This window comes from Coregonus lavaretus (genome assembly GCF_964263955.1).
Source record: "Coregonus lavaretus genome assembly, chromosome: 28".
NCBI classification, from domain to species: domain Eukaryota; kingdom Metazoa; phylum Chordata; class Actinopteri; order Salmoniformes; family Salmonidae; genus Coregonus; species Coregonus lavaretus.
This window is the reverse complement of record NC_140015.1, coordinates 4652892-4676769: the sequence shown is the minus strand read 5'-3', so window position 1 is coordinate 4676769 and position 23878 is coordinate 4652892. Positions and strand designations below refer to the sequence as shown.

General features: G+C 44.7%; 1 protein-coding gene across 5 annotated transcripts in view; it reads right to left on the bottom strand.

Annotated features, from left to right (window-relative positions):
* Positions 1-23878, bottom strand: part of LOC311104090 (bromodomain-containing protein 4-like) — a 47765-nt gene that overhangs the window by 10346 nt on the left and 13541 nt on the right. For 2 of the 5 annotated variants that reach the window (XM_084145753.1, XM_084145755.1), the window contains exons 1-12: positions 21495-22193; positions 8785-9217; positions 7371-7508; positions 6877-7012; positions 4816-5204; positions 4112-4510; positions 3746-3874; positions 2878-3156; positions 2223-2428; positions 1097-1476; positions 667-819; positions 186-403 (exon numbers count right to left, since the gene is read on the bottom strand). In XM_084145753.1, the coding sequence (XP_084001879.1) occupies positions 186-403; positions 667-819; positions 1097-1476; positions 2223-2428; positions 2878-3156; positions 3746-3874; positions 4112-4510; positions 4816-5204; positions 6877-7012; positions 7371-7508; positions 8785-9217; positions 21495-21598 (2964 nt within the window). In that variant the 5' untranslated portion in view covers positions 21599-22193. Of the gene's footprint in view, positions 1-185; positions 404-666; positions 820-1096; positions 1477-2222; positions 2429-2877; positions 3157-3745; positions 3875-4111; positions 4511-4815; positions 5205-6876; positions 7013-7370; positions 7509-8784; positions 9218-21494; positions 22194-23878 lie in introns of those variants that run through there. The other 3 variants (XM_084145754.1, XM_084145756.1, XM_084145757.1) reach the window with 3 other exon arrangements.

The window sequence follows — 23878 nt, the reverse complement described above, 5'->3', positions numbered from 1 at the left end:
TATCATGTATGTAATATTAAGTATCTTAAACTTATCTTTTCCAACTAGCACTGACTTTGCTGAGGGAAAATGACTGTGATATGTGGTTGTCTCACCTAGCTATCTAAACTAAAATGTAAAATATGTTGTCTCCGGCTAGAGCAGCCTACTACTTTTAATTATCTAATAAATTCAATCAATCTTACTGGGGGAGGAGGGGCTATGTAGGTGGCGGGGGAAGGGTTATGGTGCTGCTGGTGCTTCAGGTGGATGCTGGGCTGCAGGACAGGAGCCTGGGGGTGAGGGTGGGCCTGGGGGTGAGGGTGGCCCTGGGGGAGGGGACCAGCTCCAGACATGGCATGGTGGAGATGGGTCTTCTTCCCTTCGTTGGTCCCGTGGCCTTTCTTCTGTTTAGGAGCTATTCCTGACAAGAGAAGGGAGAGAGAAGGAGATCCTGAATTAAAATTTAAATGAAGCTTTCTTCTATCAATTCTGAATACGTGAGAAAAATCTGTTGACCACAGCCACAAGATTGTCAAATATTCAAGTATTGACCATGATATATGCATGAGGTAGATAACATGAGGCACATGTGAAATACCTCAATGTTATGCTTCAAACCAAAGAAGATATTAAAAAGGCTTCAAACAACATTTGAGGAGTGAAATAAGAAGGGCGTGTCCCTACCCTTCTCCTCATCACTGTCTGAGGAGCTGGAGTCGCTGCTGTCCGAGTCAGAGGAGGAGCTGGCCTTGGTCTTGGCGGCCGTCATGGCCTCCATGGTCTTCTCTGCCACTATAGGAGAGGGCAGCACGTGACTCGACATCTTCTCAAGACAACCTATCTTCCACGAACATGTTAGGTCAACATAACACACTGCATTGCTCAGACAAAGTTTTAAAGCAAAACTATTTTTAAAAAGAGTGACCTAGGAGCTAGAGGAAAGCTGTGGAAAACGTATCAATACCTCTTCTTGTTATTCATGTTTTGTAACTGTAATTTTGGGATTGATTTGAATTAATTATGTAACATAATTAAATTACAAATTATTTGTAGGTGCTCAGGGAGTTTCTGTTTGGCCACAGGGGGAGGCAAAGACATTCATGATGAGACTCACCAGGAACCTTCTTCTTGTTCTTGCGGAGGCACGACGACACGTATCTCTCCAGCTCCCTCAGCGTGGACGGCTTGAGCGTCTCAAAGTCGATCTCGATCTCGTCGGGGTTGGAGTTCTTCAGCGAGGGCTCTCTGGACTGGATGATGTGGACCACACGACCCAGCTTGTCACCGGGCAGCTTGTTGATGTCCAGACTCAGCTGCCTCTTCTCCTCGTACGACATGGGTTTCCCCTTCTCCCCGGGGGCTCCGGCTGCAGCCGGGCCCTCCTCCTGGCCCTCCCTCAAGCCCGACACGGGCTGCAGAGTTGGGGGCTGCAGCGCTGCCTGAGGGCCCACGGCTGCAGAGCGGTTGTTCTTCACCGCACCTCCCTCCTTCTTACTGCAAGATCAGAGCAGAACATATAAACCATCAGTACTATTTCAACTGGAATACAATTTCAACCTTTGTCTCTATTCCAATGTCCGTACAAGCATACTACTTAGAATGAAGTAGTGAATTCTAAGTAGTATGCTAGTATATGGGACATTGGAATGTAGCCAGAGTAACACAACAGCTCTGTGAAATGCAGAGGGAGAACACAAATCATGTTTACACACTGGCTGTGGAAATTAGACATTAGAAGCTTAGAAATGGCTTAGAGGATTAACAACAAAACAGCTTCATTAAGTAATTTGACAAAGACAATCAGTGCTTTGAAGTCAGCAATGTTTATAATGTGTCAATACAATCCATGCGCTCAGCAAATCCTGTGTAAATGTCACAGGTCCTGACTTCTGTACTAACGCCCCACCTAAGACAGAAATTCCCATAGCTGTGTATTGTACCGTGCGCTGACTGATGGAGAACAAGTCCAGTGCAGTACAGATGGGTATACTACAAAGCAGGATCAATGAGTTAGCCAGTTAACTTTAATAAGCAACCGGAAATAACTTTTTATTTTCTGGTTAATTAAAAAAGCTACATTTAAATATTTGTTTTCGGGGTTTTTATCAATTCGACCATGCCCATTTCAAGCTCATAAAAAAAACATCAAAAAAAAATATTTTGGCAAGTTAGCTGGCTTATTCCTTGGTCCTGCCTTGTAGCTTGGCTCAGTAGTGTGAAAGGGCTATTATTGTTGCTACCTGGGTTTCTTGGTCTTCTTGGGCAGCAGCTCCTTGCTGCTGCTGCTGGTGTTGTTCTTGGTCTTCTTGGGGAACTGGATGGCCGGCTCCGGGATCTCCTCCACCGCTCCTTTCCTTTTGTCTTTCTTCTTCTCCTTCTCTTTCCTCTTTGGTTTGCTGGCCTGTGGCTGCGAGAGGGCCGCCAGCTGCTCGTGGACAGCTTTGAGCTGAAACAGACAGAAAGGAAATTAAACGGTCAAAAACAATGGATAGGCATTGACTGGAAGTCACGAAATATCCCATGGGGTCAGAAATGACACAGTATCCCTCATCCACACTCAAGGATTCAATTCGATTTGAAACAACTTTATTTATCCATCAAATGTATCACAAATTGATGCCATTAGTGCCAACATAGAAAAATCAGGAAGATGATAGTTATGAGGGGGTTCTGTATATCATATAATGTATGATAAATAGAGATGTCATCAGAGAATCCCTCAAATCAGGTGAAAAAATCCCATCCTATTTGCATTCAATGTTGTTGTTTTGCTGTAGCCTTGTTTTTAAAAAATATAATACTCAGATCTCACTTGTAAAAGAGATCTAATTCTCAGAAAGGATCAATAAAAACAATATCTCCCAAAATATTCTACTTCCTTCGGTCTTTCCTCACCTGTTCCTGTAGCTCGGCCAGTCTCTGGGCTCTCTCCTCCTCCAAGTCGTTGGTGGAGGATTCCGACTCCGATGACGAATCACTGGAGCTGTCCGAGGAGGAAGCAGGGCGTTTGACCGAGGAGGCTGGACCTAGAATGGAAGAGGCTGGATTTAGGATGGGCGGCGGCTGGGACTTGATGATGGGGGCGGAGGACTGGAGCAGCGCGGGGGCAGGAGTCGAAGCCAAGGTCTCCTCGGGCTCGTCTGGCATCTTGGCGAAGCGCATCTCAAACACGTCCTGTTGGAGAGAGCGAGCGAGAGAGAGAGAGAGAGAGAGAGAGAGAGGGAGGGAGGGAGGGAGGGAGAGAGAACACAGTCAGTGTCAGAGTCTGGATAGAGAACAGAACTTGGTGGTGTTCAATAGGGCGCACCTTAGCAAAACTAGTTGCAATGGAAAAGCAAACATCGGTGTTCTGATTTTGGAAAAGTTCAAGAACTGTTAGTACATATGAATTTCACTCAGTTTCAAAACGTATTCTCCCTACTGAACCACCCAGATTTCAAACACATCTGCTGCACCAGTAAAACAAACACAGCAAATAGCTCAGCAAACAGGTACATGAAAAGGCCTAAGCTCATGTGGGCATTTGTTATGAAATAGATTTTTGTGACTTACATTTATCTAGTATATACCTTGCATGTGTATCTGTCATGCGTGCATGTTGCCGTTTATATATTTACTATATATATATTTACTATATATATATATATATATATATATATATATCTCTTTATCTTATCCGACTTGCCACAACTTAAGTTCCTTCTGGAAAATGAAAGTAATTGAATTATGACGGTGTTAATTACAGTGTTAGAAGTGTTATTACCTGTAGTTTGCGTGCCATAGCCACCACCTCGTGGTCGGGTGGGTTGTACTTGTAGCAGTTGGAAAACATTAACCGCACGTCGGCAGCAAACTCCTGGGCGTCTCTGTACTGCCTGTTGTCCAGCTTCACCTAAAAACACATCACAACATGTAAACAAAACCACGTCACAATGTCGGAATCCTTTTAGAGAGGACAAGGTCATCTCTTAGAGAGCTACACTCCTTCAGGCTTTCTTTCCAACCCTTACCCAACATAGTGCACTACTTTCGACCAGAGCCCTATGGGCCCTGGTCAAAAGTAGTGTACTATATAGGAAAAAGGGTGCAATTTGGGACACAGCCATAATAGTGTTCCATTCAAACCCACCTTGACGGTGGCGAGGTCCATGGGGTGTTTGATGATGTCGTGGTAGTCGTGCAGCCCCAGCATGTCCACGTCCACTGGCTTGTAGAAAGGCCAGGCGTAGGCAGCGTGCTTCTTATGTAACATGTCTCGGACCAAGCTGGAGCAGTACCGTAGTTGCTCCTGCTGCTTGGGGCTATGAGACCCTAAACCTGGTCCTACGGGTCCCCCTAGACCGAGACCTATCCCGAGGCCCAGGTGGTGCTGGGAGTCTGGAGCCTCCTTGAGAAGCTTGCTGGGCCTGGCGCTTTCTCGCCGCGGCAGCGTCTTCCCCGACTTGGACTCGGCCGGAGAGGACTCGCTCAGCTGGTCGTTGGCCGTGGGGGTGGTTGTGTCTGCTTTCCTCTTCTGGCTCTTTCTCTGCTGGAAGGAGGAAGGGAAGATGGGGATAGAGAAATGAGGGGCACGGGGAGAAGGACAGAGAAGAGGCAGAGTATGAGAGGAGAATGTGATCGTTTTAGATTACGCTTAAGGTAATACACAGTGTACTTTTGTCAAAAGCATTCTGAACTGCGATTAATTGAGCTTCCCTGGCGCAATGGAACCAATGGAGTAGCCCTAAAAATGCAAAGCCATTCTCATTTTGCGCTATAATGAACATGACCCAGTTCTGCAAGCAATATACCCAGCACCCTCCCCATGCATGCCAAATCCTCCATCCTACTCACTTTGGCCATGGGCACGGGGTTCTGCATTATGGGGGCGGTGCTCTGGATGGACGTGGGGGGCAGGGTGGTCTGGGTGGGGGGAGGAGGCACAGAGGTCATAATAGGGAGCTTGGGAGGGGCCGGGAGAGGCAGGTCCGACGGGCCCAGTGAGTAGGGGGGCCCCAGCTGTGGCGCGTGGGCATGGGTGTGGACAGGTAGCGTTGGGGGCACGCGGGTGGGCAGGGCCTGTATGAGGGGCTGAGGAGGTAGAGATGGGGGCCCCTGGTCCTGGGTCTGTTGCTGCACTGGTGGTCCTCTGGTCTGGGGGCCCGGGGAGTGGCTGGAGAAGCCCCGCGTCTGGGGGGTGGTGGACGGAGAATCCATAGTCGGGCCTGGCTTCAAGTTCAGACCTGGGAGGGTGTGAGAGACGCACAGAGAGACAGAACAATGCACGAATGAATGAAATTGAATTAGGTTGCAGGGGTGCGTGCTACACCACTGCTTATAACTATAAGTTAAGTATAACTATAAGAAATCTAAGATGTGTCAAATAAATTATATCCAGCTCAGGGCTCCAGCTATGCATTTGGTTTTCTAAATTGCTAGCTAAGTGGCTAGATGTCATGATCAAGTTTCTTGGTTACAGAAGAAACATTCAATCCCCTCTTGGATCAAGATCTAGGGCCCTATAAAATCTGCAATACGGAGAATGCGGACGGAATCACGGAATCCAGACATTAAAACAAAATTTTAAAATGCATTGAACTTAGTAGGGAATCAACTAAAATGTATTAAATGTAGTAATTAGCCCAAGTTTACCATAACACATTAACAGAATGCATCAGTGATTCGTATTTCCTGCAACTTTCTGAAGAGGCAAGGTGAATTCCCCATCTGTGTATGTATGGTGCGAGCGTATACCACTTTGTGCAGCCTTTAGCATGATGCTAATAAAAAGCTTTCTGGTAGATGGAAAGGCTTTCCCAAAAACCTTCTAAATTAAATGTTAACTACAAGGTAGCCTATGCTTACCTGGAAGAATGACATCATGATTATTTGCATCAATCCAGTGGGTAAATCTACCATCACATCTGCGCTAAAAAAAACAGCTAAAAACAGCCTCTTGCTTGCTGGAGTCAAAGGGTTACTACACCCAAAAATGTAAATTCCTCAAATATTTTCCAGACCTCAAGTGGTCTCCTGATGTGATTAAAGAAAATACAAAAATTATTTCAACTTCATATTCATCATCTCCAGCACCACCCCAACATCAACATGAAAACAATGAGTTTCTATGTTTTGTAGTAAAAAAGATAGAGGAACATAAGTGTTTCCAATGACATCGGTGTATGAGTAGGCATTGTCTACTTATTGGTTGATGATGTCATTGGAAACACTTATCTTCCTCTATCTTTTTTACTACAAAACATAGAAACGCACCATTTTCACATATTGTATGTTGATGTTGGGTTGGTGCTGGGGATAATGAATATGAAGTAGAACAATTTGGACAATTCCCTTTAATGTGGACTTAGAAAATACAAATGAGTTGTTTTTCTATTGAAAAAGTGTGAATTTGAGAGTGAAAAACTAAACAAAAAATGTGGGAAAGGGAAACCTGAGAAAACGGAATTTGGGAACAAATAAAACGGAATCAGGCAAAAAAATTAAGGGTTTTTATACGGCCCTAAAGATCCCTGTTGGCTAAATTGTTTTGTCTGTAAAAATAATAAAATATTATTTATATATTGACGGTATAAAAATGTGGATACCGCCCAAATCTAAACTGAATTAATTTAACTATATTTTGGTGCCAGTTGGCGACCCATCCCTTATGGGATTAATTGACAGGTAACTCACTCAAAACACATGAAACAAAAGACTTGTATCATTTTCACACTCATGCCAACCTGAAACGTACTGTGCTGGCTCGGATACTTCCCTTTCACATTATCCTTTCGAGCAAAGTTCCAGCAACTATGTTGGACGCGCAACCTGGCCAGCACAGTACAGTTCAGTAGTGTGAAAAGGGTATTGGAAACCCCAGGCCAGGGGTGTGCCTGTGTGTGTGCTGTACCCTACCTCCTTCCCGTCGGCCCCGGCCTCGTCCCTTGCCGGTCATGACAGCGATCTCCGTCTCGTCCTGGGGCATCTCAGTGATCTTCTGGAGAAACATCTTCTCCAGCTGCTCAGCCATTAACACTATGTCATCTCCAGGCTGCAGGCATTGAGAGACAGACACCCCACGTTAATACAGTACCAGAAACCAAAGCCTAGACATACCTAGGACCTAGTCATACACAGACCTAGCAATACCTAGGACCTAGACATACATTTATCTAGCACTACCTAAGAAAAAGCATCCATTCTAAAACATCGTCCATTCTAAAAGGTTGTCCGAACTCTAAATATACGGCTCTGATAGTAACTATATGGGGTGTGGTGGTCATAGAAAATAGAATCTATAGCATGGACCACCTCATTCAAATTGCCAGGGTAAGCTGTTCCAAAGCCCTTTCTATAGATTATATTTATAGGTGGTGGTTGACAGCCACAATGCATTATTGCATCCATACCTTGTTGTAGATGTAGCAGTTGGTGAACATGGTGTTGAAGTCTTGAATACATTCTTGCGCGTTCCAGTAGTAGCTGTTCTCAAGTCGCTTCTTGATTGTTCCCATATCCATAGGAACTTTAATAATCTTGTAGTAGTCCTGGAAAACATATTTTAAAAAAGTATAATTAAACTAAAACAAGACAGTCACAGACAGACAGAGGAATATGCCAAGTGTGCATGTTGGATGCTTGGGTGGCATGGCCCACATAGAAACACTAGTAGAATCAATAATTGGTGTTTGCAACTCAACACTCCTTGTAAAAAAAGCTATTTGGGGTGCAGAGTTGTAAGGGTGTGAACTAGAAAAGGGAAAACCAGCACTATACTGGAAATAGTATAGACTGTTCTGTCTATACAGCGAGAACACACTGCTGCTACTGTCTATTATCTATCCTGTTGCCTAGTCACGTTGCCTCTACCTACATTCCGTGGCCAGTTTATTAGGTATACCACCCCGTTCATGAAAATGGTTAGCTCCTACAGACAGTGAGTCATGTGGCCGTGGCTTGCTATATAAAGCAGGCAGACAGGCATTGAGACATTCAGTTACTGTTTGATCGAATGTTAGATTGGGCAAAAAACGAGTGACCTAAGCGACTTTGAGTGTGGTATGATCATCAGTGCCAGGCGCGCCGATTCCAGTATCTCAGAAACGGCCGGCCTCCTGGGCTTTTCATGCATTAGGCTACACCTTTTGTTTACAAAGCATATGATAAATAAAATTAGATTTTATTTTAATTTTATAAAATAGTCTTTAGAAATGAAATTCCTTTGCGGAAGCAGAGGTCTGTTTGCCTGATGACTCACGCTGAATTTAATTCCGCTCCTCTGTAGATCGCTACATACATTCAGCTTGAAACTGCCATCTTAGAAGTTGTTTGTGCGGAAGTCAAAATGAGGGGCGTTGTACAAAACAAATTCATAAACAATTGGATCGTCTCTAACTAATCCGAGTATCAAAGACAATGACAGCTCTGGCCCAACCCATCTGTATCTGGGACCAATCAGAACGGTCAGAACGTGTTCGCATTTATAAAATGCCAGGGAGAAAAGCAAATCCAGACTCACTGTGGAGAAGAAACACTAATGTGGCACTTGGTCAGAGCGATGTGGATGGGCTAGTCAGGATAGAGGTCTAAAGCAGGGTTCTCCAACCCTGTTCCTGGAGAATTACCGTCCTGTAGGTACACTCCAACCCAAACCTGCTCTAAAGACTATTTAATGAAATCAACTTCTAAATACCTTTTAAATGAATTCAACTTACAAATACTATTCTCAGGTTATATGTTTCTCCTTTTCTAGTCCATATAGTGACACCACAGCCAGCTGACCAGAAAGCCAGCCAGCCAACCAGACATGAACACAACACTCACCGGCAGGTTGAGTTTGACGGCGTCGACGGGTGCCTGGAAGGGCCAGGAGAAGTGGTGCTTCCACAGGGTCTTCAGCACCGCCTTCAGCAGGTACTGCAGCTGGTTGGTCTGCCGCTTGGGCCGCGACGGGTTGATGTACTCCGGGGGCGGTGGGTTAAACTCTGGCACGGTGGGTACGTAGGTGGAGGACTGGGGCTGCCCCCCGTGGCTGCTGCTACTGCTCCCTGACGAAGACATCTGCACCGTAGTTGCGTCCAGGCCGTCCCCCATTCTTGTGGAGGTGACTGGGGGCGCGGGCACAGGGGCCGGAGCAGGGGTGAGGGTTGGGGCAGGGGCGGCGGTGGCCGCGGGACACCAGTTCAGTCTCGATGGCGGCGCGGATGACTCCACTGAGAGAGCACCGCTGATTCCATTGCACTCCTCACTAGGCTCTCTAGGAGAAGAGGGGGGGGGGGGGGGGGGACACAGACAAACACAGTCATTAGCATCTCTGTCAGACATTGGGTTGCAAAACTCCCGCTAATTTACCGATGTTACCAGAATCTTCAGTAATTTTGGTAAGTAACAGGTAATATGGCAAGCTATGGTAACTTTGGTAATTTATACTTGAATAACTTTTTCATATATTCTATAAATTGTTCTATCTGTGTCCATATTGTCCATGAGCTTCTAGTGGATAGACTATGGTTCAAGAGAAAATAGCCTAATAATGAAAAAAAGCATCTAAATCAACAACGCCATTTTCAATTAACTCTGTAACTCTTCCAACTATCTTTTTTTCACAACTGCCATCAGTTTGGCCCTAAAACATGTACAACAAAGACAGACATAGTAAAATAAATAAAGTGTAAAAAAAAATTAAAAATAAATAATGCTATCATTTGATTTTAGTATTGTTATATACAGTGGGGAGAACAAGTATTTGATACACTGCCGATTTTGCAGGTTTTCCTACTTACAAAGCATGTAGAGGTCTGTAATTTTTATCATAGGTACACTTCAACTGTGAGAGACGGAATCTAAAACAAAAATCCAGAAAATCACATTGTATGATTTTTAAGTAATTAATTTGCATTTTATTGCATGACATAAGTATTCGATACATCAGAAAAGCAGAACTTAATATTTGGTACAGAAACCTTTGTTTGCAATTACAGAGATCATACTTTTCCTGTAGGTCTTGACCAGGTTTGCACACACTGCAGCAGGGATTTTGGCCCACTCCTCCATACAGACCTTCTCCAGATCCTTCAGGGCTGTCGATGGGCAATACGGACTTTCAGCTCCCTCCAAAGATTTTCTATTGGGTTCAGGTCTGGAGACTGGCTAGGCCACTCCAGGACCTTGAGATGCTTCTTACGGAGCCACTCCTTAGTTGCCCTGGCTGTGTGTTTCGGGTCGTTGTCATGCTGCAAGACCCAGCCACGACCCATCTTCAATGGTCTTACTGAGGGAAGGAGGTTGTTGGCCAAGATCTCGCGATACATGGCCCCATCCATCCTCCCCTCAATACGGTGCAGTCGTCCTGTCCCCTTTGCAGAAAAGCATCCCCAAAGAATGATGTTTCCACCTCATTGCTTCACGGTTGGGATGGTGTTCTTGGGGTTGTACTCATCCTTCTTCTTCCTCCAAACACAGCGAGTGGAGTTTAGACCAAAAAGCTATATTTTTGTCTCATCAGACCACATGACCTTCTCCCATTCCTCCTCCAGATGGTCGTTGGCAAACTTCAGACGGGCCTGGACATGCGCTGGCTTGAGCAGGGAGACCTTGCGTGCGCTGCAGGATTTTAATCCATGACGGCGTAGTGTGTTACTAATGGTTTTCTTTGAGACTGTGGTCCCAGCTCTCTTCAGGTCATTGACCAGGCCCTGCCGTGTAGTTCTGGGCTGATCCCTCACCTTCCTCATGATCATTGATGCCCCACGAGGTGAGATCTTGCATGGAGCCCCAGACCGAGGGTGATTGACCGTCATCTTGAACTTCTTCCATTTTCTAATAATTGCGCCAACAGTTGTTGCCTTCTCACCAAGCTGCTTGCCCATTGTCCTGTAGCCCATCCCAGCCTTGTGCAGGTCTACAATTTTATCCCCGATGTCCTTACACAGCTCTCTGGTCTTGGCCATTGTGGAGAGGTCGGAGTCTGTTTGATTGAGTGTGTGGACAGGTGTCTTTTATACAGGTAACGAGTTCAAACAGGTGCAGTTAATACAGTTAATGAGTGGAGAACAGGAGGGCTTCTTAAAGAAAAACTAACAGGTCTGTGAGAGCCGGAATTCTTACTGGTTGGTAGGTGATCAAATACTTATGTCATGCAATAAAATGCAAATTAATTACTTAAAAATCATACAATGTGATTTTCTGGATTTTTGAAGTGTACCTATAATAACAATTACAGACCTCTACATGCTTTGTAAGTAGGAAAACCTGCAAAATCGGCAGTGTATCAAATACTTGTTCTCCCCACTGTATAAATATATATACACACATACAAACAGTTGAAGTTGGAAGGTTATATACACCGTAGCCAAATACATTTAAACTCAGTTTTCCACAATTACTGACATTTAATTATAGTAAAAAGTCCCTGTCTTAGGTCAGTTAGGATCACCACTTTATTTAAGACTGTGAAATGTCAGAATAATAGTGGAGAGAATGATTTATTTCAGCTTTTATTTATTTAATCACATTCCCAGTGGGTCAGAAGTTTACATACACTCAATTAGTATTTGGTAGCATTGCCTTTAAATTGTTTAACTTGGGTCAAACGTTTCGGGTAGCCTTCCACAAGCTTCCCACAATAGGTTGGGTGAATTTTGGCCCATTCCTCCTGACAGAGCTGGTGTAACTGAGTCAGGTTTGTAGGCCATCTTGCTCGCACACGCCTTTTTAGTTCTGCCCACACATTTTCTATAGGATTGAGGTCAGGGCTTTGTGATGGCCACTGCAATACCTTGACTTTGTTGTCCTTAAGCCAATTTGCCACAACTTTGGAAGTATGCTTGGGGTCTTTGTTCATTTGGAAGACCCATTTGTGACCAAGCTTTAACTTCCTGACTGATGTCTTGAGATGTTGCTTCAATATATTCACATAATTTTCCTTCCTTATGATGCCATCTATTTTGTGAAGTGCACCCGTCCCTGCAGCAAAGCACCCCGACAGCATGATGCTGCCAGTCCCGTGCTTCGCGGTTGGGATGGTGTTCTTCGGCTTGCAAGCAACCCCCTTTTTCCTCCAAACATAACAATGGTCATTATGGCCAAACAGTTCTATTTTTGTTTCATCAGACCAGAGGACATTTCTCCAAAAAGTACGATCTTTGTCCCCATGTGCAGTTGCAAACCGTAGTCTGGCTTTTTTATGGCGGTTTTGGAGCATTGGCTTCTTCCTGGCTGAGCGGCCTTTCAGGTTATGTCGATATAGGACTTGTTTTACTGTGGATATAGTTACTTTTGTACCTGTTTCCTCCAGCATCTTCACAAGGTCCTTTGCTCTTGATCTGGGATTGATTTGCACTTTTCGCAAAACAAGGTACGTTCATCTCTAGGAGACAGAACGCATCTCCTTCCTGAGCAGTATGACGGCTGCGTGGTCCCATGGTGTTTATACTTGCGTACTATAGTTTGTACAGATGAACGTGGTACCTTCAGGCGTTTGGAAATAGCTCCCAAGGAAGAACCAGACTTGTGGAGGTCTACAATTTTCCTTCTGAGGTCTTGGCTGATTTCTTTAGATTTTCCCATGATGTCAAGCAAAGAGGCACTGAGTTTGAAGGTAGGCCTTGAAATACATCCACAGGTACACCTCCAATCGACTCAAATTATGTCAATTAGCCTATCAGAAGCTTCTAAAGCCATGACATAATTTTCTGGAATTTTCCAAGCTGTTTAAAGGCACAGTCAACTTGGTGTATGTAAACTTCTGACCCACTGGAATTGTGATACAGTGAATTATAAGTGAAATAATCTGTCTGTAAACAATTGTTGGAAAAATTACTTTTGTCATGCACAAAGTAGATGTCCTAACCGACTTGCCAAACTATAGTTTGTTAACTAGAGTGGTTGAAAAACAAGTTTTAATGACTCCAACCTAAGTGTATGTAAACTTCAGACTTCAACTGCATGTATATATATATATATATATATAGAGAGAGAGAGATATAGAAGTGACTGTGGGTGACACGTGTTTCAGAGGTTGGACTGAGTTAGACTGCGTGACATGGCTACAGCTGCTAAACTCCTAAAGGCTATGAATGTAACAAATCATCAATATGCGTAAGCTACCAATTCTAATGTTTAAGATCCAAATGAATCGGTGCGCGGACCCCAAACCGATCCAAATGTAGCATGCATCGGTTTGAAAATCGATTCAAACATTACAAATCGCCAGTTCACTTTTTCATTGCTCATATTACATTTTCTACATTCCCAAAATATCTAATATTTTGTAACAATTGATGCGTCCTCTCCTTCAGCTTCGAACTGCATATAAGTGCGTTGACAGTCATTGATCTAACAGTAATTTTGCATGTCGAACAATCCCAGGCAATAATATCAGTAGCCTAGTCAAACTGCACACTGCTGGGCCCAGCTTCGCGCGTGGCGGGACACCAGTTGTTCAGTCTTTTTCCACATTTTGTCACGTTACAGCCTTATTCTAAAATTGATTAAATAAATATAAAATCTTCAATCTACACACACTACCCCATAATGACAAAGCGAAATCAGTTATTTTTTAAATGTATAAAAAAATAAAAACAGAAATACCTTATTTACATAAGTATTCAGACCATTTGCTATGAGACTCTAAATTGAGCTCAGGTGCATCCGGTTTCCAGTGATCATCCTTGAGATGTTTCTACAACTTGATTGGAGTCCACCTGTTGTAAATTCAATTGATTGGACATGATTTAGGAAAGGCACACATCCGTCTATATAAGGTCCCACAGTTGACAGTGCATGTCAGAGCAAAAACCAAGCCATGAGGTCGAAGGAATTGTCCGTAGAGCTCCGAGACAGGATTGTGTCGAGGCACAGATCTGGGGAAGGGTACCAAAACATTTCTGCAGCATTGAAGGTCCCCAAGAACACAGTGGCCTCCACCCATTCTTAAATGGAAGAAGTTTGGAACCACCAAGACTCTTCCTAGAGCTGGCCGCCTGGCCAAACTGAGCAATCGGGGGAGAAGGGCCTTGGTCAGGGAGGTGACCAAGAACCCAATGGTCACTCTGACAGAGCTCCAGTGCCTCTGTGGAGATGGGAGAACCTTCCAGAAGGACAACCATCTCTGCAGCACTCCACCAATCAGGCCTTTATGGTAGAGTGGCCAGACGGAAGCCACTCTTCAGTAAAATGCACGTGACAGCCCAGTTGGAGTTTGCCAAAAGGCACCTAAAGGACTCTCAAGACCATGGGAAAGAAGATTCTCTGGTCTGATGAAACCAAGACTGAACACTTTGGCCTGAATGCCAAGCGTCACGTCTGGAAGAAACCTGGCACCATCCCTACGGTGAAGCATGGTGGTGGCAGCATCATGCTGTGGGGATGTTTTTCAGCGGCAGGGACTAGGAGACTAGTCAGGGTCGGAGGGAAAGATGAACGGAGCAAAGTTCAGAGAGATCCTTGATGAAAACCTGCTCCAGAGCGCTCAGGACCTCAGACTGGGGCGAAGGTTCACCTTCCAACAGGACCACGACCCTAAGCACACAGCCAAGACAATGCAGGAGTGACTTCAGGACAAGTCTCTGAATGTCCTTGAGTGGCCCAGCCAGAGCCCGGACTTGAACCTGATCGAACATCTCTGGAGAGACCTGAAAATAGCTGTGCAGCAACGCTCCCCATCCAACCTGACAGAGCTTGAGAGGATCTGCAGAGAAGAATGGAGAAACTCCCCAAATACAGGTGTGCCAAGCTTGTAGTGTCATATCCAAGAAGACTCAAGGCTGTAATCGCTACCAAAGGTGCTTCAACAAAGTACTGAGTAAAGGGTCTGAATACTTATGTAAATGTGATATTTCAGTTAAAATAAATGTTCTAACATTTCAATAAACATGTTTTTGCTTTGTCATTATGGAGTATTGTGTAGATTGATGAGTGAAAAAAGCAATTTAAACCATTTTAGAATAAGGCTGAAACGTAACATAATGTGGAAAAAATCTGAATACTTTCCGAATGCACTGTATTGGCTATGTCATAGCCAACCACACAAAATAGAATTCTGTACAGGCCATCAGTTCAGTATGTGCAGTTTGCTGATAGAGTACTGTGGTTTCCTACATGTTTTTGGACTTCCCCGTTCTACTCAGCATGTGACATTTTACCCACAACAAGACAACACAGACATAACCAAAACCTGGTTTTCCATGGGAACGCAACAGTTAGAGCAAATTAACGTAAGACAACTGAGATGGTAGCCTATGATTCAAAAAGTAAGGTATTTCATCTAACATATCTAACAAATACATTATTGATATGTTGATGTGCAACCTGTCTAAATAGGATCCAGAATTATCAGTACTATTTTTGCCTCTTCAGAGAATTTGCAGACATCTTTGTGCATATTGACCGAGGCTATATTATTCACAACCTGAGGAAGTGGGAACTCAAAACACTTTGCTAGACTGCTAGCTATGATATTGTTGCTAGACGGCCATGCAGGCTAATTGCTTAACGTATCAGTAAATGTAGGCTAATGTACTGAAAACCTTCCCACGCCGGGCCTAGGCTACTTGGTAGGCTTATTCAGTGTGAATGGCGCGCTCTGCAGGCACATCAAAACCATAGGCTACTACAGCCTACTCCGGTTGTAACGTGGTGCCATGAACTCAATATTAAGAGGGGAGAAATAAACGATATACTCACAGAAAGCTATGACACTTTTCGCTATAACTAGAACAGTAGTTGCATTGAAAACTGTATTTATCTCCACAATGCATCTCTCCCTCCTCCGTGCACACAGTGGGGGAAAGAGGTGAGAGTGGCTCACTCGCACAGCAGCCTACAGCGAAAATAAGGACAGGCTGACACTTTCATAGCAGGAATCAACATAATGCATAGGCTATTACTGTTGACCAAATAATGGTTTTAGAACAAATCTACAGGAACGTTGGGAAGCAAAACCACCTAAAATGACAGATGTATGCTACAAGCTTTGGTAAGAGGAAGGCGATGTCGGTGTCTAATTTTCAGTTTATCATCCCAGCTCTACCACCATGCCCCAAAACATAACCACACAAAACCCCCTCAGTGTCATCATCATCATCCCACATTCAATTACATTCAACTAGATGTGGTCTGTGGCTGGGTGCGTTACAGGAAGATAAATCAGCCCTGTTCTGAGCTCTGGATTCAGGGTTCTCCCCAAAGAATGTGCCACTATGTTAAAAAAAAATCTATAAAATATATACAATGATTTTCTTTTATCTAGATTGGAGGAAATGGCAGTTACAGGTGTTCAAAAATCTGAGTCCAAAGGGCGGTACTTCCCTCCTCCGGGCCTCCCCCCTGGCCCTTGATAAATATACCCTTTTTTCATTGGAATTCGGTTTACTTTCTGAATTGACTGGAACTGAAATTGACCCCAACCCTGTGTGTGTGAGAGAGATCAGAGGTGGGTTAGAGGTTAGCCGTCACTGGGGTTTTGGCAGGGGCCTGTGTGACTGTTGCTGTAATGGTTTATGCGGGTCCCTGGTAATACGTAGACTATCCCATTCCTTGGAAGTCTCTGTTCTCTGGAGTGTTTCAGGATGTGGGAGGTTTTGTGTGTGTGTGTGTGTGTGTGTGGGGTACGTTTGGCATCATCTGGCTGCTGGTGGAACCCAGTGTTCCCATCCCTCCTCTTGCCTCTCTTATCTTCCTTCCCCCTCCCCCAGGCTACTACATCACAAGGACAGTGTGTTGGAGACAGAGTACAAAGACACAGCAATGTGTAGCAATGTGCCCAAACACAAAGTATTGATCATGAGGGGTTTTAGTTTAGAACTCTGTCCAGTCACGCACACAACAGTGTACAGATCTCGCTCGACTAACCACATTCCTGATGAGTCACCTTTCTGAGAAGGAAGCACTTAACCAAACACATGATCGCTGCCTAGGCCACCCTGGAGGAGAAACACACCCACACCCTGACTGACCTCTGTATGGGATGACAACAGGAGAGAGGAATTTGAAACTTGTCTGCTACCTGCCTTCCTTCCCACACGGGTCAAAGCACCGCCCAAAACCCAAAACAGTTAATTGAACGTTTCTTATACTGACTTCCTGAATATAATGCAAGACATGATACAGCGCAGAGCTGCTACTGATGACCAAATAGAGGGCTGCATTCAGAGATAAAAATCTACATAACTCTCTAGCGGAATTTACTGGTAGGGCTCCATAAAACCGGTTTATACTTTTGCATGATTACGTAGTTTTCCCACAAATTCCGTTTTGTTCTTCCTGCACACCAGCCAGAGACTGTTGTTTGGTTAGCAATTTTTTTGTAGTGCTCATGTGATTGAGTTTGCAAATCAAAACGACTACTGGATTGATGTATACAACCATGACTACTTTGTAGTTAACATTTAATTGAGAACGTTTTTGGGAAACATTTCCATCTAGTAGAAGATGGTTGTCATTACATTAGTATCATTGCTAACAGCTACACAAAGTGGTAGACAAACGCGCGCACACAGACAGGGGTTTGACGTTGCCTCTTCAGAAAGTTGGAAGACAATACTAATCACTGATGCATTTTAAATCATGTCTTACAATTATCTTGGGCTAAATAATGCTCAATACATTTAGCAAAGCAGATTCTATAGGGCCCTATACTGGGTTCTTGTGCCAGTATCGCTATTCTCAACTGTATTGATTTATTTTGGATAGCCATTCATTTAAGAGAATAGAGGCCTAATAACTACCTGGCATTAAGAGAGAGCAGCTAGAGACCGCAGATTGGGCAGAGTGGTGGCTTTGGTGCCATGCAACTTTAAAAGGAGGGAGAAGCTGGGGCTCCTCCTGACAATACATGTGGATTGTAAAGACAGTGTGTGTGTTGTACAGTGTGTGTGTGTGTGTGTTTGTGTGTGGTCAACTGAGGCTGCAGCACAGAAGAGGTCGAAAGGGACAGACAATGGGACCGAGCAGCAGTAGCAGCAGACAGGAGGACGACGACTAAGGAAGGAACTGACAGGCCCTCCGCAAAGAACAACAGGGTCGTGTTCATTGGGGCACACAATGGAAAACATTTAAAAAATATGTGTTGCATGTGTTCGCAATGAAAATGTGTGTTTTCTCATTGGACATAATGGACAAATCCGGGACAGGTCCCTCGCCGTTTTAAACGGAAGAACACCACCCAGCTCCGACAGACACAGAAGGAGGACAGAGGATGGGGGAGGCGTCTGTGGCAGGTACAGACGGGAGGGCTCCCTCTATGGGGACAGAGGCTGTTCGTTAAGTAGGTTCTAGCTAGCCACAACACCAGGCTGATGCTCCAGCTGGGCCGGGATGCAGTGCTTTCTGGGACCAGGAGCCTGCCAACGTACACACACACACACAGCACCACCAGATGGTTCACAACAGCCAGGTAGCAACGATCAGTAAGTCCAGACACACACACACACATACAGTTCAAAGTACATTTCTCTGTGCTATTGCTCCACTATTGGGTCTAGTTTAGTGCAATTATTTAAAACCTCAACTAACTGCTGACTGAACCTATTTGACCAGATAAGATGACACAGAGCAAACACGATTAGCTCAGGCAAAGAGAGGCCACACTAGTCCTGTTGGTTTTCACCAGGTTTTCCTGCAGTTTCCCATGTTTGAAGAGATGTTAATTTAGCTAGGCAGCATCCCAAATGGCACCATATTCCTTATGTAGTGCACTACTTCTGACCAGTTCAAAAGTAGCTCACTATAGGGAATAGGGTACCATTTGAGACGTGTTCCCTAATCAGTTTGGGCCCATTCTCAACTTCCTACTTCACATCTATGGCCTGATAAGTGACAGTAACACAGGTTTGGTTTCAATTGTCAAGACGAACCTGTTCACACTGGTAGTCCAACAGACAATAGACATGTAAAGGCTCTGCCTTGGTGCATTACACAACCACACTTCAAAAGTAAACGGCATTAAAACTTAAAATCGCTATGACACATTATTTCCTGCCGCGGTCCAAAGGGCAACACATTTTTACAGTCTACTTAACACACCAGGGCCCGTATTTACAAAGAGTCTCAAGAGTCGGAGTGCTGCTGTGCTGATCTAGGATCCGTTTTTGATTATATGAACGGGGGAACCTGATCCGAGATCAGCACTGTCTCCTACCCTGATGCACTTTGTAAATACCACTCAGCAGACGCAGATTCCAACAAGAGGTGAATATAAACGCTACCGCTGGCTGACTTCCTGCCTACCGGTGTGTGTGTGTGTGTGTGTCTTACCACACCCCCACTGCTCTGGGCTCTGAAATAACAGTTGACCTTTGACCTGGACATAGATCACCACAGACTGCCAAGGAATGTTGGGAGAGAGGGGAGGAAGTGGCTCTGGTTACCGAGGGGCCTAGTCATAGCTAGGAAATCAGGTTCTGCCAGTGACTGTCACTTGAAAACCAGGGGGGAAAAAACGTGTTCTAAATGGCACCCTATTCCCTATATAGTGCACTACCTTTTGACCAGAGCCACAGGGAATAGGGTGCCATTTGGGACACACACACACACACACACACATCATGTTAGGTTACAAAATAGATGTACTGCATCTACCAGGCTAATCTATTCCATCTAGAAAGTAAAAAATCATTCATGTTTTCCTGGGGAGGGGAGGTAGCTGCAGCCAACAGGAACCTAGGCCAGAAGATCCCACTACACACCAGTGCAGTAAGTAAGAGACATGCTTGTGACTAGGGATGTGACCAAACAGAAACATTTTCAACGTTTAAAAATTCCTTGTGAATTCACACTTTTATTTATTTTACTTTTCCTTTATTTAACTAGGCAAGTCAGTTAAGAACAAATTCTTATTTACAATGACGGCCTACACCGGCCAAACCTGGACAACGCTGGGCCAATTGTGCGCCGCCCTATGGGACTCCCAATCACGGCCAGTTGTGATACAGTCTGGAATCGAATCAGGGGGTCTGTAGTGACGCCTAAAGCACTGAGATGCAGTGCCTTAGACCACTGCGCCACCCGGGAGCCCAATGCAGCTGCGCTGCTGCCAGCAACGGTTTGGGTCTTACGGTGCGTCCCTTTCAGATAGTTAAGCACTGCACCTGTACTACCATTACTGTACCTCAATTCCATCTTGCAAAGTTGCCATTTTGTTCTCGTTTAACTTCTCACAGTATTGCCAAACGGGACTTCACTGCTGTCGCTTGCCTTTCCCTGCCATTTTTTTCCGACTTAACAACGATGACAGTGGTGGAGAATAGTGTCGACCATCATTTGAGTGTAAAAATCCTAAGATTCTGTACTTTTGGAACAAAGGAGACTGATTAGTTGCCGTACTTCCAAGAACACAAACATTCGCATCTTTCACAGCGAGGGACGGAGAAAGAGGGGAGGGGCACAGTATAAGCAGGTCAGCCACGAGGCCGATAGATAGGTCTAGTGCACGGTTCTGACTCCATCGGCAATCAAAAGCTGTATCTCGCAATAGAATGCTGCATGTCGCAATTTCTTGCCTTGCAATGTCTCACAACATTAGTAAAGCAGGACCTATCATCAATGAATAGGCTAGGCTATTGAGATGAGCAAGATTCAAAACGTCGCTCTCACACAGTATTTGCACAGCGTGGTAGCCAGGGCACCAAAACAGCGGATTAGTTGAGCCTTGCGCTTCAATGCTCTTAGTTGTTGCGGAAATCGACCCCCAATGCGGTTTACTTTCTGCATCTACCTCAATGGAACACAAACAAACTTTGTTTATTTTTTTTTTACTTGAAGAGGGGGCCCAACTGAGTCAGAGGCATGCGTCATGTCTGATCTCTCCCTCTTTTTTACTTGAAGAGGGGGCCCAACCTCTACACCTCCAGGAATCAGGACACTTTTTTTTATGGCCCTGCTGCCACAACAACCACAACACCCTCTTTCTCTGTAGCTTGTGCTGGGGACAATAAAAGGCCACTCTAAATTGTGCAATTTTGAGGGAGTGTGCAATTGGCATGCTGACTGCAGGAATGTCCACCAGAGCTGTTGCCAGAGAATTGAACATTCATTTCTCTACCATAATGTTGTTTTAGAGAATTCGTCCAACCGGCCTCACAACCGCAGACCACGTGTATGGCGTCATGTGGGCGAGTGGTTTGCGGATGTCAAAGTTGTGAACAAAGTGCCCCATGGTGGCGGTGGGGTTATGGTATGGGCAGGCATAAGCTACGGACAACAAACACAATAGCATTTTATCAATGGCAATTTGAATGCACAGAAATACCGTGACGAGATCCTGAGGCTCATTTTATTTAAAGATATGTGACCAACAGATGCATATATGTGTTCCCAGTCATGTCAAATCAATAGTTTAGGGCCTAATGAATTGATTTCAATCGACTGATTTCCTCATATGAACTGTAACTCAGTAATGTTGCGTTTATATTTTTGTTCAGTGTGTATTTAACACAACGGATGTAGCCTAGTATTATGAGAAAGTCTCCCTTGAATGGGAAACATGAGGGAAGCCTATTTGTATTTTATTTTTATCGGTATCGGCCAAACATTACCTTTTCACAGAGACAGAAGAATAATGTGCCATTTTTTCCAAGAGGGCATCCAGAGTCTGAAAATCCAGCAGATCGTTAGACTTGGCATGCATCTTGTAATCCATCTAGAAGCTTCCCTCAACACAAAGCAAAAAAAAAGAAAAAAGGAGAAGTTTGGCTCCCTTTCTCTCCTTTCCCCACAAACACAGGAAGAGAGAGATCGGTTCTGTTCAAGGTTCCAATCTAGATCCGTTTCACAAAATCCATCCACAATAATCCACACACATGATTAATCCATAGATCCAGGTTTAAGTGAGGGGTATTCCTTGAAAAAAAAAATGAAAAAATGAAAAAGAGCCAGGGAGCGGGGTAAGATTGTGCCTGTGAAGGCCTGGCTGGAGCCGGCTGGCTGAGTTAGCTGTGTGTGCCGGTCTCCTTCGCTCTACCCCCTCCCCCTCTCAGCAGCAGCAAATCAGCCCAGTAACCACAGGCTCCTCGCCCCATTGTGTGTGTCCACCCCGGGCCTCCCCCACTCACACACACAAGCAGCAAGAGAGAGAAAGGAAGGAGGGAGCTCCGGTAAAAAAATGAATCCAGGAGGAGAGCTTCTTCTTTCCTCTCACTCAAAGCTCTTCTCTCTCTCCCTCTCTCTCAAACACACAGCAAGCGGCGTGCGGTGGTTATTCAACGGTGAAAATGGCTCTGCTGTTCCGCTTCCTCATTGAGCACTAGTCTCTGCCCACAGCTTGTTACCCCTCCCTCTTCCTACACTCTCACTCCACCCCTCCCTTTCGCATTTCCCCATCAATAGCTTGAGGTCCCTCCCTCTCTCTCTCAATTCAATTTCAATTTAAGGGCTTTATTGGCATGGGAAACGTATGTTAATATTGTCAAAGCAAGTGAAGTAGATAGTAAACAAAAGTGAAATAAATAAATATTAACAGTAAAAATTACACTCAGAAGCTCTCTCCCTCTACACCTTTGGCACCCCACCCCCTCCTTTCCTCCTTCCATTTCACCCTGCCCCTCCCCCACTTGCTGTTCTCCTTTCGGGCTGATCTTGTGAACCAACGCCTGCCTACCCCCACCAAACCAAAGGCTACCTTATCTACTGCTCTCGCTCCCTCTATCCTTCCCTCCCTCTCTCTCTCTCCCCCTACATCCTTCCCTGTCTCCCCACCACGCTGCTGCACACACACACACACACAGCACGTCTAGACTAGGCCAATACAAAAGCATCCACACCGGCCAGGCTTTTGTCAACGCAGAGAGAGAAAGGAGAGAAACCACGAGAGAGAGAGAGAGAGGGAAAGAGAGATAATATACAAGACAGTGCAATAAGAGGGGGAGGACCAAGCTATCCATTCCTTCTTCACAAGGCCAGCGGGCCGCCGCTGCTTTATTGTTAATGAACATTTCCAGGTTGGTAAACATTTTCAGTGTAAACAAGATTTACAGTATGTAGAAAAGACAACGGAGCTATATATTTTTTTAATAAGATAACCTTTGAGAACTAACAATCACCTAAATACAAAAAACTAGACAGTCAGGGAGAATTTGAAATTCTCAAAATGGCATGGGGCCCCCATTGATTTTGTTATGTTTGAGTCACTCGGATAGCATAAGAACAAGGCGTAAACCATGGCAAAATGTGTAGAATTTCATCAAATTAGCTTTAAAACAACCAACATTTTGTCTCTGCGGCCACTAGGAAGGCCTCTAAAAAGAATTGGTCAGAGACGGAGCCGTTGGCTGAAAGAAATCATACGGGAAACAGTGGATATTCATCTCCCACAACAAACTGATATCAACTTAGACACGGGGGAGAAATTTGGCATGAGACTGGATATTCAAACATACTGCCCAACAATATACTGTGGAATCATGGAATTCCCACACAAGTTAACAGAAAGGCATCCCTTGCTTTACGAGCATAATAAAACACTTGTAAACAAGTAGTCATTTCACTCAAGGCTGTGTGTGTGTGGGAGAGTGTGACACACACAGCTACAGTGTTCCCCAGAAGACAGTTAATTCCCCCCCCCCCCCCCCTCTAAAATCAGCCAGCCATCTGTCTCCAGAAACAGTGATTCACCTCATCATGACTCATTACAATGACATTAATCAGTGTGTGGAGCGTCCCTCGCACATACTGTCTACCAAATAACATGATGAAGCCAAGAGAGGGAGACCACATCACATACAACTGGAGAGAGAGAGAGAGAGAGAGAGAGAAAAAAAAAGGGAAGGCATGACAGAAAGAGTGACAGAGCAGAAGAAGAGAGAGATCACCCATGTCCTGAGAGATCGATTGCGCCCGAGAGAGAGAGAGAGAGAGAAGCCTGCTGTGCTGTAATTAAGACCGGGGTGTCTGAGGGTTGATAGATTAATTTGTATTTTAAGAA